This window comes from Danio rerio, chromosome 22, assembly GCF_049306965.1.
Source record: "Danio rerio strain Tuebingen ecotype United States chromosome 22, GRCz12tu, whole genome shotgun sequence".
NCBI classification, from domain to species: Eukaryota; Metazoa; Chordata; class Actinopteri; order Cypriniformes; family Danionidae; genus Danio; species Danio rerio.
Genome location: NC_133197.1, coordinates 13,773,179 through 13,789,843, shown reverse-complemented (window position 1 = coordinate 13,789,843; position 16,665 = coordinate 13,773,179). Strand labels below are relative to the sequence as shown.

At 35.0% G+C, this 16,665-nt stretch overlaps 2 protein-coding genes across 3 annotated transcripts in view; one reads left to right on the top strand and one right to left on the bottom strand.

The window, feature by feature from the left end:
• The window catches only part of aox5 (aldehyde oxidase 5), a 34,405-nt gene extending 28,231 nt beyond the window's left edge, over positions 1-6,174 (top strand). Inside the window, exons 27-36 of one of the 2 annotated variants that reach the window (XM_073936719.1) lie at positions 514-744; positions 837-932; positions 1,018-1,146; positions 1,217-1,291; positions 1,375-1,427; positions 1,563-1,677; positions 1,835-1,900; positions 2,048-2,236; positions 4,734-4,901; positions 5,817-6,174. In XM_073936719.1, coding sequence (XP_073792820.1) covers positions 514-744; positions 837-932; positions 1,018-1,146; positions 1,217-1,291; positions 1,375-1,427; positions 1,563-1,677; positions 1,835-1,900; positions 2,048-2,236; positions 4,734-4,901; positions 5,817-5,867 — 1,173 coding nt within the window. In that variant the 3' untranslated portion in view covers positions 5,868-6,174. The remainder of the gene's footprint in view (positions 1-513; positions 745-836; positions 933-1,017; positions 1,147-1,216; positions 1,292-1,374; positions 1,428-1,562; positions 1,678-1,834; positions 1,901-2,047; positions 2,237-4,733; positions 4,902-5,816) is intronic. The other variant, NM_001278796.1, reaches the window with a different exon arrangement.
• Positions 6,175-6,319: 145 nt separating this feature from the next.
• Positions 6,320-16,665, bottom strand: part of aox6 (aldehyde oxidase 6) — a 31,885-nt gene continuing 21,539 nt past the window's right edge. The window contains exons 28-35 of the mRNA NM_001278817.1: positions 14,793-14,921; positions 14,561-14,635; positions 13,127-13,179; positions 12,862-12,976; positions 12,703-12,768; positions 11,858-12,046; positions 6,532-6,699; positions 6,320-6,385 (exon numbers count right to left, since the gene is read on the bottom strand). Coding sequence (NP_001265746.1) covers positions 6,320-6,385; positions 6,532-6,699; positions 11,858-12,046; positions 12,703-12,768; positions 12,862-12,976; positions 13,127-13,179; positions 14,561-14,635; positions 14,793-14,921 — 861 coding nt within the window. The remainder of the gene's footprint in view (positions 6,386-6,531; positions 6,700-11,857; positions 12,047-12,702; positions 12,769-12,861; positions 12,977-13,126; positions 13,180-14,560; positions 14,636-14,792; positions 14,922-16,665) is intronic.

The window sequence follows — 16,665 nt, the reverse complement described above, 5'->3', positions numbered from 1 at the left end:
GGGCCAGTAGTTATGCCCGCTAGCTTGCTTTTGATAATACCTTCGCTCAAAATGCAAACACAGGAAGTCTGAACAGTTTAAAACAGTGAAGAAGAAACAAAGGACTAATTTAATGTCCCCTGTTTGGGACTGGGATATTTCATATTGGACCAACCAGCCAGTAAATCAGCTGGTTGGACAAATATGAGCAACATGAACACAATGGCTTCAGTAAGCCTAGCCCACCTATGCATTAGCATTGACAGAAACTACAATGTTTGGTTGTGTTTATTAAACAAATCGAAAGTAATCAAATTTGTGAATTTTGCGACTTTATTACACATTTGGAGTGTCGATACAGTTTTGCCTAGTTGGAATTACATGTCTAAAAATCCCTTTCTATGCTAAAAACGGAAGTGCCTTTCCGAATGGAAAAAGGGTATTGGACCATCTCTACCACTCATGAGAAAAATGTTGGGATTTTCAAATTCCACTCTGCGAAAATGTAATGCAAACACATTTCTAACTACACAGGTAAGAGACATCAATTTGTACAAGGAGGAGAAATGCTTTACCCACCACAAGCAGCTGTTTTCCCCTCATGATATGGTGCGCTGCTGGAACGAGTGTCTAGAGAAGTCCAACTACACCCAACGATGCCAGTACATCGAGCAGTTTAACGGCCACAACCATTGGAAGAAGCGAGGGATTTCCATTGTCCCTATAAAGTTTGGAATCGGATTCTCGAAGGGCTTCTATAACCAGGTGCACATTTTCAGTTTGGTTTGGAGCTTCAATTACATTAGAAATACAACTATATTAATATCCAATCTTTACGATTTTCTTGGAAATTTCAGGGAGCAGCATTGGTGAACGTCTACAAAGATGGATCAGTTGTGATTTCTCATGGAGGAACTGAGATGGGTCAAGGTATCAACACCAAAGCCATACAGGTGCATTGAGACTTAATGCCAAACATTGCATCCAAATAACGTTAAATGAACATTAAAATTACATTCATCCTAATCTTCAAACTAGATTGCAAGCCGCATTCTGAAGGTTTCAATGTCCTCGATCCACATCAAAGAGACTTGTACTGGAAATGTGCCCAATGCTGCACCATCCGCGGCATCTTTCGGCACAGATGCTGTTGGGATGGCGGTCAAGGTATAAAAACTGCCAATTTTCTGGTATTTATGCATCATTTCGTGACTAAAATTTAAATATTTTTACACAGAATGGTTGTGAGAAACTAATGAGACGTCTAGAGCCACTCATTAAGAAACATCCCCAATACACATGGCAACAACTGGTTAGTAAGAAACCACAAACTGACTTATGAATGCTAATTCGGACAACAAAAAGAGAATTACTTACCTTCTGTTGTGTTTCCAGGTGGTGGAAGCTTACTGCCAGAAGATTAGTTTGTCAGCAACTGGTTTCTTTATGTAAGTGGTCAATCTTGAAGCAACATGTAGCCACATGATAAAATGTTTGAACATCTAACAAAATAGTTCCACTGATTGTGAGTTGAATGAATATGTCTTAATAAATAAATCAAAGCAATGATTTGTTCATGACAGGGGCCCCCACACCAGCGTTGACTGGGAGAAGAGTGAGGGCAATGCGTACTATTACTTTACTTTTGGGGCCTGTTGCTCAGAGGTGGAAATTGATTGCTTGACAGGAGATCACAAGGTGCTTGTCTTTTAAATCTTCTTTGCTCATAAATATGATTTGGCTAGGGAATGCATTAATGACTTTGCTGTTAAGATTTATGAAGTTATTTCCAAAGTCGTTGTGCACGTTCTCAATTTGAATATCAAGTTTTGTGGACTGTGAAATCACTTTACAGAACATTAGGACTGACATTGTGATGGATGTTGGTCGGAGCATAAATCCTGCTTTGGACGTCGGACAGGTACGTATGATTTTTATGTCAGCGAGTTGTAAAGCCAACTGTTTCTGAATAATATACCTGAAAAATACCTGACATTTTTTATCCATAAAACTAACATTTTTTTGGAAAATCAGTCACCATGCAGTTTGTAAATATGTGTTTTTGCAGGTTGAGGGTGGTTTTGTCCAGGGCATTGGACTCTATACTATAGAGGAGTTGCAGTTTTCTCCGCAGGGTGTTTTGTTGACCAGAGGACCCTCGCAGTACAAAATTCCAGCTCTGTGTGACGTCCCTCCTCAAATTAATGTCCATCTCCTGAGAAATGCTGACAATCCTCATGCCATCTACTCCTCAAAGGTAAAAAAGGAACAACAATGTACATCAACAGTTATCCGGTAATAAAACCAAAGCTATTTAATGCTAAACGAATAGTGATATTTACCTATTCAAGAGTTCACTTAGCTGATGATTGATTATAAAGCTTGTTTGGGATGCTGTCCTGGGAGAGAGCCCTGAGCTCATAAGATCCTCGAGCTCGGGGCTCCCGTTTGCAAGGCGAGAGGGGAGTTTGAGCTCAGGTAGATCTTGAGAACTCTCCTGCTGTAATAGCTAATGAACAGATAGTGATTGCTCTTAAGAGATAACTACTTAATAGAGGCATGTCTATGGTGCCAATTTGGATTAGTCAAATAAATTAAGTTGCATGTTTTTGGGAAACCCACGTGAGCACGGGGAGAACATGTAAACTCCGCACAGAAATGTCTGCTGGCTTGGTAAGGACTAGAACCAGTGACGTTCTTGCTGTGAGGCTACAGTGCTAACCACTGGGCCACCGTGCCACCCATCTAGGAAAGGAGGAGGAGTAGGGGTGGAAGGGGAAATTCTTCAAATCGAAGATGGCTGTCATATGGAACTTAGAGTATTTATAGTGGCTTAGGAATCGCCTGATTAATGAATCATAAATTGGATAATGCGGGGCCGGCTGCAAGCAATAATAAGCCAGTGATCCCCTCGAAATTAGTTTATGAATAAACTTCACTTGACTAAATTGCAGACAAGCGAATCAACAGAATTCTGTGAATTCAATACTCTGCTGGACAGGCCACATCAGTAGTTTTCAACCTATTTTACTTCAAATATTGCATGTATTTTCAAAGATATACAGTTCACAGCTGTTTTATTACAGTTGGGAACACTATGCTAGTACCAGTTTGGACCTCCTTGTGCCTTCAGAATTGGCATATTTCAGCATGTCATTGATTCACAGCCTACGATTCAGGAAACATTTCGATCATTATGGTGTCATGCAGGGCGAGGGAGTGGCGCAGTAGGTAGTGCTGTCACCTCACAGCAAGAAGGTCGCTGGGGTGCTGGTTCGAACCTCGGCTCAGTTGGTGTTTCTGTGTGGAGTTTGTATGTTCTCCCTGCCTTTACGTGGGTTTCCTCCGGGTGCTCCGGTTTCCCCCACAGTCCAAAGACATGCGGTACAGGTGAATTGGGTAGGCTAAATTGTCCGTAGTGAATGTGTGTGTGGATGTTTCCCAGAGATGGGTTGCGGCTGGAAGGGCATCCGCTGCATAAAAACTTGCTGGATAAATTGGCGGTTCATTCCGTTCATTCCACAATGCCAGTCTTCATCATCTCAAAGGTCCTCAATTGGATTGAGATCTCATTGTCATGTTTAAGAAACCACTTTGAGATGACTTTAGCTGTGATTAGTGCCCTCCTGCTGGAAGATCACAAAAAGTGATCTTATGCGCAAAACTATATATTGAATTAAACATTTGCGCCTAAAGCAGATTCCACTCAGTGAGTCAAATAGAACAAAAGTTTCAGTTTATAGTGGTCATGAAGGGATAAGTATAGTCAGCAACATTATTCATGGAGGCTGTGGTGTTTAAATGATGCCCAGTTTGTATTAAAGGGTCCAAAGATTCCACACTTTTACACCAACAGCCTGAATATTTGGGAAGGCAGGAAGGATCCATGTTTTCATGTTAATCACACCAAATTCAGACTCTATCATCCAAAAGTTGTATCAGAAATCATGCCTTTTTGAAGTCTTGTGTTGTCCCATGTAAATTGTAGCCTCATCCTGAATTGCTGATCAGATATTTGCATAAATGAGTTGTTGTACAAGTGCACCTAATAACTTTCACTTTGCTTTCACGTGAAAATGAAAATGTGAGCCGCATGTCAGAGCATGAGCATGTGTAGTCTAGGAAAGTGTTTCTCAACCATGTTCCTGGGGGACCACCAACATTGCATGTTTTGGACGTCTCCTTCGTCACACCCATTACAGGTCTTTCTGTCTCTGCTAATGAGCTCATCATCTGAATCAGTTGTGTTTGGTTAAGGAGACAAGGAAAAAGTGCAGAGCTGGTGGTCCTCCGGGAACGTGGTTGGGAAACACTGATCTAGAAGCACAGAACCAAAACTCGTGCTATGCATAGGAGATTCGTAGTGGTCATGAAGGGATAAGTATAGTCAGCAACATTATTCATGGAGGCTGTGGCGTTTAAATGATGCGCAGTTTGTACTAAAGGGTCCAAAGATTCCACACTTTAACACCAACAGCCTAAATATTTGGGAAGGCAGGAACGATCCATGTTTTCGTGTTGATCACACCAAATTCAGACTCTATCATCCAAAAGCTGTATCAGAAATCAAGCCTTTTTGAAGTCTTGTGTTGTCCCATGTGAACTGTAGCCTCATCCTGAATTGCTGATCAGATATTTGCATGAATGAGTTGTTGAACGGCTGCACCTAATAACGTTCCATTGAGTGTTTATGTACAGTGGAAATTTTATTGTTGTAATACAGGTTACAAGAGCACTGTTGTTACATGTTTCAGGGCATTGGAGAACCCCCAGTATTTTTTGGCTGTACTTTATTCTTCGCCATTAAAGAAGCGATTGCCGCCGCACGGAAAGAGAGAGGCCTGAGCGAAAGTTTCTCTTTCTCTTCTCCTGCCACTGCAGAGAAGATACGCATGGCCTGTGAAGACTGCTTCACCAGAATGGTGGGTATAGAATGAGTATATATTAGGGCTGCACAATATTGGAAGAATTTAGCATTGTGATATTTTTATTTCGCGATTATATTTTGCGGTATGACTACAGTTTCACCATACAACTTTTGTCGTTTCCAGAGTCTGAACAGTAACTGAATGATAAAAATAATTCAATAAAATGAAATCGTGTTTACTTTAATCCAGTAACAAATGGTACAGTTTTTTCTATCTTATGTTTTTAACATCATTAAATAATCACATGCATCAAAATCACATGCAAATGATAAATGATAATAATGCAAACTCAACATTTCATACCCTGCAATGTGACTATTGCGAATGACGTTGTGATACTGATTTTAAAACAATATATTGTGCAGCCCTGGCATACAGTATAGTTCATTATATATAATGACATTAAAATGTTGATATGAGTTAATTATTTACTATATAAAACCTTGGACACAAAACCAATCTTATGCTGCACAATTTTTTTGTTTTTTTTGGCAATAGCCAAAATTACATTGTATGCATCAAAATAATTGATTTTATATTTTTATTTAACCAAATTCTTTATCATTTATTAAGTATTAAATAGAGATCATTTTACACTATAAAATACAGCAAAATTCATTATTTGGATTAATAATGTGCAATGATACAAACTTCATTTGGGCAATTTGGAAAAATTGGAAAATTTTCTCAGTAAACCCTCAAATTCCAGATATTCAAGTAGTCCTATTTGAGCCAACCATTGTCCAATCCTATATAAAAATATACATAAATGGAAGATGAAGAAGTTTTAGATGATTTATAAATTTCAATCTGATTTTGTGGTCCAGGGTCACATATTGCCTAATACATGTATTATACCATATTGTATCTGACTTTTTCAAATAAATACAAACTTTTCCCCCCACACAGATTCCACAAGACAAGAAAGTAAAAACCAAACCGTGGGCCATCAACGTGTGAAGAAAAACATATCAGATCATTATCAGCTTTATTACCTCACACAAACAAGCTGACACATCATTTTCATTGAGACTTTGACCTGTTGCTAGTTATAAACCATCAACCTTTAAAGCCTTTAGCTTGTCCAGAACTATATGTTCTAGCATCCTTAATATATGTTATTATGCAGTTAAACAATATGTAATGTGCTTGAATAACCATTAGCAGGAAGTAAAATAACTAAATTCACATTTTATTATGATATATAAAGTGAACTTATGCATGTGAGATGATATTAAAGAGTGTTGATAATAAACTTGAATAATTATTCATTTTTCTTGAGTCGTGATTGCATGCAGAGCACAAAATGTGTTGTTTTGTCTGTTTTTGTTTGTTTTAGTAGATTAATATTGTTGGTTGTGTTTAATCAAGAGATTAAAATATTATAATATTGTTAGATGAAGATTATGGTTTTATATGTCCAGCGCCCAAGGCCGAGCTGGTCCAGAAGTTGACACAGGTTCATTTTGTGCAACAACCTACCGAAAACAAAAAAAAAATGACAATAACTGATTAATATTACAATTAATTAACATGCCAATGATATTAATCTACATCTAAGTTTCCATTTATCTATATTTGGACTCTAAACATGACACTGAAATGGCTACTTTTATTGTTGTACCATGTTTGTGAAGCGTGTGGCGCAGGCTAGACATGCCCGCTCTGGGGTGGCAGGGCTGTTCAGCTGGAACGGACCGGTTAAACCTGCATCTTTTCGGGCTGCAGTCACAGCGTCTTTAATAGCGAAGAACACAGAACTGCCCAAGAACAACGTTGGCTCACCAATCCCCTAAAACAAGGGGAGAAAATACACCAGAAACAAAAACCATTAAGTTCTTTGGGACCTATTTGTCATAAACATGCATTACACTCTCAGAAATAAAGGTACGTAAGCTGTAACTGGGCTGGTACAGTACCTTTTCAAAAGGTACACATTTGTACTTGAAGGGCCCAAATTGGTCCCCCAAAGGAATATTTGAGTACCTAAAACTTTAAGAAGAATATTTTGTACTTTTTAGGTACTATTATTTACCCTTTGGGGTATTAATAAGGACCTTTTAGGTACAAATTTGTATCTTTCGAAAAGGTACCACGCCAGTAACAGATTAAGTGCCTTCATTTTTGAGAGTGGACTCTTCTGTGACAACTTATGATAAAATATACAAAGAAACACTAGAACAGTGGGATATAGCACAGTTTTTTAGCCAATGTTAAACTTCCGGTGAAAGGTTTTTCTGACGAATTTTAATTTCAAATGGTTCCTCTTACAGCATTGATGTTGTAATGCCATTAAACTATAATCAGTTAAGTATTCTTGAGCATTCATTTAGCTGTTCAAGCGTAAAACGAGATGAAAGACCATGTAAACACAAGCGCCGTCAGTAGCAGCAGGCTAGCTCAGAAGCTCCATTGAAAATACTGGGGTAAAATAAATTTCCCTATTTTAAAGACATGGCATAGTGCTTCTTTTCTGGTCTGAGGCCCACTTTATTTTGTATATATCAATCAGACAGTGAAGATCGCAGATTTTTAAAGAAATCAGACCTTAAATGTGCTGATTTTTCATAAAGGCTGGGCAGTTTAAAGCGTTTGGGCTGACCATGTGCATATACCCTATTGTTCTGACTGTAAGCCAAACATCAAATTCCCTAACCTTTTGCTGACATTCACTTACAAAAAGCTAAATTTCCCTGATCTATAATGAGCAGAGAGCAGACAAACAGGAAAAATGCATGTTTTATGATTAATATGAGACTAAAATCGATAAAACCGATCAAAACAGTGATTAGCAAGCTACCTAATTAACTACAAGTACTCAATTCTGTCAGCATCCTCTTATACTACCTAATAAACGCTACTACGGATGCCTATACAACGTCCACAGTTCGATAAGCATATAAATATTGCATTTTTTTTTCAGTGTTTTTTTTTTTTTTTTGCATTCAAATTTAAAAACTGTACTTTGCATTTGCCCTAGTCCAGGGATCACCAAACTTGTTTCTGGAGGTCTGGTGTCCTGCAGATTTTAGCTCCAACCCTATTCAAACACACCTGAACAAGCTAATCAAAGATTTACTAGGTATACTTGAAACACCCAGGCAGGTGTGTTGAGGCAAGTTGGAGCACCGGACCTCCAGGAACGAGATTGGTGACCCCTGCCCTAGTCCCTTGTTTACTCAATAAAGTAACTGTTCATGTTAGAATGTATGTCTATGTGCTGAAACACGGCTCCCCACGAGTAAATGTCCTATTAGTGAGCACTAAAGTTAAGGACACTTTCACGTGAAAATGAAAATGTGAGCCGCATGTCAGAGCATGAGCATGTGTGGTCTAGGAAAGTGTTTCTCAACCAAGTTCCTGGGGGACCACCAACATTGCATGTTTTGGATGTCTCCTTTGTCACACCCATCACAGGTCTTTCAGTCTCTGCTAATGAGCTGATCATCTGAATCAGGTGTGTTTGGTTAAGGAGACAAGGAAAAATGCAGAGCTGGTGGTCCTCCGGGAACGTGGTTGGGAAACACTGATCTAGAAGCACAGAACCAAAACTCTATGCCATGCATAGGAGATCTGAGAAGTGCCACAAACTAAACACGTGAATGAAACTTATGTTGCGCAAATCAAGTCTTGCTTCTCAAGGGTATGACTCAGTTATGACCAATAATTATGTCCACCTGTCCAACTTGATGAGCAGTTGTGCCTTGGAATGTAAACTTTCGGGAAATTGTGTTGTCTTTGTCTTTCTTATTGAGCTACATCTTAAACTAAAAACAGAACTATTGCTGCTGTCTGTGGTTTTTAATATTAATCAAAAAACAAAAATCAACTTGACTGAATAGCTAGCTCAGTGCTGGCTAACATTTATGTAATTTATACAGCGAAAATTATATGAACTATGCAGTATTACATTTGATTATATTTTTCAGTTTATGTATCTGAAAACCTTCCAGTCACGAAGGTAACCCATGTTTCGCAAAGAAGAGAATGGAAACACCATGCTGGAACGACACTTTGGGGGAAATCGCTCCCCCAATCTACTGTTGGGTACATGAAAAACATTAAAAGCACTGTTTACTTTAGTATTATTTTTGCAAAAATGTATTCATTTTGTATTTTTATTATTATTTATTTTTTGCTTGTAGAGTATTTTCTTTTTATTTGACAGTGCTTTTTTACTGCATACTGCACAACATACTGTTTTATATACCAAACTGTACCGAAACGTGACCTAAAACCGAAAACTGTGTTTTTTTTGTTGCCTCCTTATAGACTGCATTAAAAAATGACATGTGAAATATTAAACAAAAAACACATGTAATACAAAATACATTTTGATAAATGGAAATTACATATAAAGAACAAAAGGCCTAATATTCCATTAATTAAAATTATGTTCCATTAAAAATAAAACTCCCTGAACTTTAATGTCTGAAACAGACATGATATTCCAGAAAACCGATATTTATACAGTTGAAGTCAGAATTATTAAACCCCCTGAACTATTAGCCCCCCTGTTTATTTCAGTCCCCAATTTCTCTTTAACGGAGAGAATTTGTTTTACCACATTTCTAAACATAATAGTTTTAATAACTCATTTCTCATAACTGATTTATTTTATCTTGGCCATGATGACAGTACATAATATTTAACTAGACATTTTTCAAGACACTTCTATACAGCTTAAAGTGACATTTACAGACTTAACTAGGTTAATTAAGCAGGTTAGGGTAATTAGGCAAGTTATTGTATAACAACAATTGAAAAAAATATATAGCTTACAGGGGCTAATAATTTTGACCTGAAAATGGTTTTTAAAAAATTAAAAACTGCTTTTATTCTTGCCGAAATAAATCAAATAAGACGTTCTCCAGATAAAAAATAATAATAATTATCAGACATACTGTGAAATTTTTCTTGCTCTGTTAAACATCATTTAGGAACTAATTTTTAATATATAAATAACTAATTTAAATAATCTTTAAAAGAGAAAAAAAAATCAAAGGGGGTTTAATAATTCTAGTGTCAATTGTATATGAAAATACATTTAGAATACTTTAAGTGATCCACAAACATAATTCACCCATGAATACACCACTGTTTGTTCTGAATAGCGCCCTCTAGTGGCGAACACTACATACTGTGCCTTTAAACTGTCAAAAACAAACAAACAAAAAATTCCATTAACGTCAAACTCTAGCTTGGTTCAACAAGGGTCTATTTGTGAGCCAATCAGTACCTTGAATGCACACAACTGGACAAATCATTTCAGAGGCCAAGATTAGTGATTCTAAATTCATGTTTAAATTAATTCCACTACTTTTAGTTTTTAGTGCTGTGGTGAAAAAGGAAATAAATAAATTCACAGAAGGTGAACCAAAAGATTCAACACCTATGTACATCATTTTTTAATGCACAGTTATTAAGGTCGCATTTGGGTTTAGGTATTGAGTAGGATTAGAAATATAGAATAAGATCATACTTTCTAAGTACTAATAAACAGCCAATATCTTAATAATAGGCATGTAATGCGTCACTATTTAATAGAGGTAATTGGCACTTTAACTGAAGTGTTGCCAAAAACATATTTTTCAGATGATCCATAGTTAAACCAATGTTATGGCCTGTTTCCACTGACTGATACAATACGGTACGGGTCACCTTTATCAGGCTTGTGTTTCCACTACCAAGGGTAGCCTTTTGGTGGGCGTGGTGAACGACAGAAAGTTTCGGTAGACGTCATTCTCGCTCTAATAAATGGAAAAGCTGTACAGGTCGTTCACAAATCATATGAGAAGCACTTCTCACAAAACAGATGCTTTATACACATAAACACTTGTGTATTTATGAACATATATAACCCCTTACAGTCTCTGAAATGATACTAATGGCAGAAAAACTACATACAGCAGACATTTAGCCCTTATTTGTGTTCAAAAACAACATGCAACATAGCCCACAGTCAGTGCAAACCTCTCATCTGTGTCTGTAATCTTCACCAGCACATGTAAACTCTATTAAAGAGTAATTCTGTCATTCCGAGTTCATAATAGTCCAGAAGGCGATGATAAACATGGCAGTTTGTTCGTGATTTAGGTTTCTGAAACAATTTGCTCCTGTGTGTTGTCGGGCTTCTCCTTTGTTTGTTCGCACTTCATTCTCGCTTTTCGCTCGTTATTATATGCATATAGTATTACAATGTAATGTCTCGGCTGTGTATTTATAACATGGCGGTATCTGTGTAACCAATCAGCGTTCAGCTACGCGTGTAGCTCCACCTTTTGGTACCCTGTTTTAGTACCCTTTCAAAAGGGTGCCGAAAAAGTGGAACGGTACGGTTCGATACGCTTTTCGTGACCGTTTCCACTGTCAAAAGGCGTATCGAACCGTACCGTTCCACTCAGTGGAAACTGGCCATTAGAATGTTCATTGAATTGATTTTGCACTACTTAGTTTGTCCACAAGGGGCAACACTGTTTGACTGTGTTGTAGGTAGGTGTGCATTTAGGATTAATACTCCAAAATACTGTTTTGCATACCAGTGAGGTTGGCATTCAGAGCCTTGTTACTTAAGTTACCACAAAATCATGCATGACTGCTAGGATAATTATTACAAATGTGTAAAAAAAGTTTCATTAGCTGTGTAAAATAATGTGCTTTTTAAATATACAAGATGTGTTATAAATATAAAGTTGATTGTAAGTTGAGGTGTCAGTAGGCTTCAGATTTGTGTGTGAATCAAATGCAAAAGACATAATACATTAGCACAACTTTGCTATGATTGTGACTTGAAGGATGAAAGAAAAATAAAAGTCCGTTGTAAGCACATGGAAGTGAGCCAGTATTAATCATGTATTTGCTCAAATAGTCACCCAAAAAAACTGATGTGCAGCCCTGAACCTTTCACGCATTTCTTGCTTTAGATGTGAATAAATGTTCGAGTGAATCACCTTTGAGGAATAGATGGCGTGAGGGTTGGATGAGCCGGCTAAAAGATAGACGTTAAAGTTGAGCGGGACGTCACATACGGCTGGGATCTTGTACTGGCCTGGGCCACGTGTGTACAAAACACCAGACGGAGAATATTTCAGCTCCTCCATGGTGTAGAGACCCAATCCCTGCGTGAACGCTCCCTCAATCTAACAAACACACACATGCATGTGATGTATATTCATATATAGTCTGAAATTACTAGAATAATCTTTGTTTTACTATGTAGTAAAACTAGAACTTTTATGAAAGTATTACAAACAGCAAATTACTACATCAGTATACTCTAAAATGTCATTTATTTCAATGACTGAAAGCTGAATTTGCAGCATAATTACTTAAGGGTTACATACACCTTCAGTGTTTGTAGTAACATGATGATTTGGTGCTAACATAATATTTATTATTATTATTATTATTATCATGAATATTCATGCAAAATGATTAATCACAACTAAATGTTTTGGTATAAAACACGTGTATACACATCGATAGATAATATAATGTATTTTATTAATTACATCAAGTGTAGATAGATAAATAGTGCACATTTAGGTACTATAATATAATATAATATAATATAATATAATATGATATAATATAACATAACATAATATAATATAATATAATTAATATAATATAATATAATATAATATAATATAATATAATATAATATAATAAACTTGAATAGTAAAAACTTAAAATCTATTCTTGTATCTGTCACAAGGGGGCGCTAAAAACATATATACAGTAATCTAGTATACATTTGTTGCTAGAAAGAATTAATTTGTATATAAAATCCTACCTGACCAATATCGATGGACGGATTTATACTTCTGCCAATGTCAACAACAATATCCGTCCTCAAGGTCTATAAGGAAAAGATGCAGTATGTTAAATAGGTTTTACAGTGATAATCAGTGTGTGTATATGACCAAAATCATCAGCATTTATCTGGATTTACCCTGTACTCTCCAGTCAGACAGTCTAGCTCCACCTCACTGCAGCAAACTGCATATGTAAAGTAAGCATAAGGTCTTCCCTCCTGCTTCTCCCAGTCCATGTCCAGATCATGACCTCTGTAAACAGACAAAATGTTTCTTTAATCAGACACATCAAACAGAAACTCCTTGTTTTGTCTGTTTTGAAGCATTTGTTTATTACTGCTAAACTTAGAAAAAAAAGAAAAAGAAAAAAAGTTGTTTCTAAGTGAAATCTGGATGGCTTACCTGTAATATCCTGTTGCCGACAGACTGATTTTCTCCAAAAACGCTTTCATAATCTGTTAAGACATAAATACAAAAATATAAAAGAGGAAAGTTTAAGGCATTTATCAAAGAAAGGAACTTTAAGTCACTGACAACCTTCAGTAGCATTTTTTTAGTAATATATTACATAGATTTGTAACATTTTTAAATCTAATATATGTTTTTAAATATATTAAATTCTTTCTCTGATAATTTGATAATTATAGCACAATATATTTTTATATTACATAATATTATATATTATTATAGTAAAAAAGTAAAAGTACTATTTATTTTTTATAAAAGAGACAAAAAATTAATTTTTAAAACTGTATACATTTGTTCAAAATATTAGTTCAAAATTAAATTAGTGATGGCATGCATGAAAAACAAATGTAATATATGAAAATGATTCATTCGATTGAAGTAAGAGTAAAAAAATAACATTTGTCAATACAATACTTCATTATAAGAAGACAACTGTATTAAATTTAGTAAATTAATAATTTATTACACTAATAAAATGTCAATAAAATACATACAAGCTTAATAATTTATCAAATTCTGATTAATTATTAATTTGGATACTTCTTAAATAATAAATAACAATAAAAACATTAATTTAGACAATATTATTTTCCTTTTTTTGATATATATATATATATATATATATAGTTTAAAGGGGCTAATAATTTTAAATTTAAAAGGTGTTTAAAAATTAAAAACTGCTTTTATTCTAGCTGAAATAAAACAAATAAGACTTTCTCCAGAAGAAATACATATTGTGAAAATGTCTTTGCTCTGTGAAACATCATTTGTCATTTGGGAAATATTCAAAAAATAAAAAAAAATTGAAGGGGGGCTAGTAATTCTGACCTCAACTGTATATATATATATATATATATATATATATATATATATATATATATATATATATATATATATATATATATATACATATATATATATATATATATATATATATATATATATATATATATATATATATATATATATATACACACATATATATATATATATATATATATATATATATATATATATATATATATATATATATATATATACATACATATATATATATCTATATATATATATTTTATGGGTGTCACAATCCTCCAAATCCTCGATTCAATTACATTTTCGTTTCTGAAGTCACGGTTCAATACGATTTTAGATTTAAAAAAGAACAATTTGAAAGCATATATATATATATATATATATATATATATATATATATATATATATATATATATATATATATATATATATATATATATATATATACACAGTATACATACATATCACTACAGAATATCGTAGCATTAATCAATGCATCAATTATCTTTGTTTTGCTATAAAAATAAAAATGCAAAACGTTTTAGATCACTTTACCCAGTTCTGCCATGTCCCCTTAGGATCCTTTTTTCTGACTGGCTCCAGTCTGTTGTATAATATTTGGCAGGCATCCTGTAAAAGTATGATTTTCACACTCCAAAAATGCATTAAAAGTGTACAATGTCCAATCAAAACCTTATCTTAAATCAAATCTGTCTCCTACAGACCAAAAATCAACAAATTCTGTTGTCCAATTTAATCTGGTGCTTTTAAAATGCTGTGTTTATACCTGCACTGCCATCCCGTTGGCATCGGTACCAAAGGATGCAGCAGACGGGCAGGTATTCGGGACACACTGTGTGCTGGTTTCAGAAATGTGGATCAAAGATGCAGGAATATTCAGCTCTCGACTGGCCACCTGTGATAAAACAACCAAGATCAGCCCGAAAACTAATTTGCTGTGAGCAATGTTCGCTTATACAGCCAGTTTTGATATTATATTTAGAATTAGTCTCATGCTGACTTAACACCAAACATCGATATTACAACTCGTACTATTTGAGTATATAACATACAAAGTCAATTCAACAGAGATGAATTTGCATCAAGCCATCGCAAATGACGCAAAATGCTGGAAATATTTTCTGCATTAAAAAATGTAGGAAGATCAAATGTATCTCGAGCAGACAATATTCAAAACATCCTACGAGTAATCTGGAAAAAATGCACACATTTGCGTTTTATTTGACGTGAACCCACAGTTAGTCTAGTCATATTTTAATCATCTGAACTGTTTTAATTATAATCTAGTTATAACTGACAAAATTTCATAACATTAATTGAACATTCGCTTTCTTTTATTTCACACAAAAACATGAAATTAACTTAGTCAACTCAACTAAAATAACAGTTTGAGTCAATGCTTTACTACTTTAAGCATGTGTCGAAAATGTTTAAGCGTTTTTTATATACACCTGCATTAAATACTTACTCTCAATTACTTTCTATTTGTATGACCAGTATTTCAAACAAAAAAAATCTGTAGTCATACCATAGATCAGTGTTTCTCAACCATGTTCCTGAAGGACCACCAGCTCTGCACATATTCCATGTTTCCTTAACATTAACAGAAGCTGAAAGACCAGAACCGGTTGTGACAGACTAGGGAGACATACAAAACTTGTAGTGCTGGTGGTCCTCTAGGAACGTGGTTGAGAGCCCCAGCTATAATAATACGTAAATAATAAAATAATAATAAATAAATAACAATAATGAAAATCAATGTTGCCAGGGCCACGGTTTTCCTGCTATTGAACTCTACTGAAAGTTATAAGAATAAAAAAATATGAAGTTTTGGGTTGCGACTTCTTTCATAACGTGCATCAAGATTTTTCTTTCTTGCAAATCTTTGTGTGGGTTTGAGTTATCGTTGGGCTGGAAAACTTACTTTGACCTGGCAACCTTGCTGGAGCCTCACATGCACTTACAATATTTAATTTACAGCATTGACGTGATATAACACACACACGATCATCCTTAACGAGATCCTATTGTGGGTTTTTGAAAGTGACCTGAATGTTGTGGAACCAGGGGCTTGACAAACCGTGCTGAACGCTGTCGACCAATCACAACAGGCTGTCATAAGTCTAATCAGCGCAGATTAGCTTCAGGCTAAGGAGGGCTTTGGTAACATTGGGAACAAATTAATCACTGAAGGATTTATATGGGAGTCGCTGGGATAATTAGGTAAAAATAAATTCATATGATAAGACCATGAAAGTGTTTTTTAACCTTGCCTGCAAATCAGTATGTTGTTGGAGACCCATATATCCAAAATATGACCCTTTTTAATGTATAATAGGGGCTCTTTAAATGCAAACAATGTCCCATTTCTGAAGGACGCGATCAGACGTGATACTGTAAAACTATGTAACTACAGAGAAAATCAACAGCTTATATATTTTATATATTTTATATATAAAATATATATTATATATTTTATTATATATATTATATATATATTATATATTTTATTATATATTTTTTTCTGAATAATGCTGCGTCCGTTCCCGCTGCTCTTCTGACGTAATTTCCAACTTATTCCTAAAAGCAAATCTTTTCTCAAAATGACAGTGACTGCTTTGTTTACAAGCTTTTGGCCG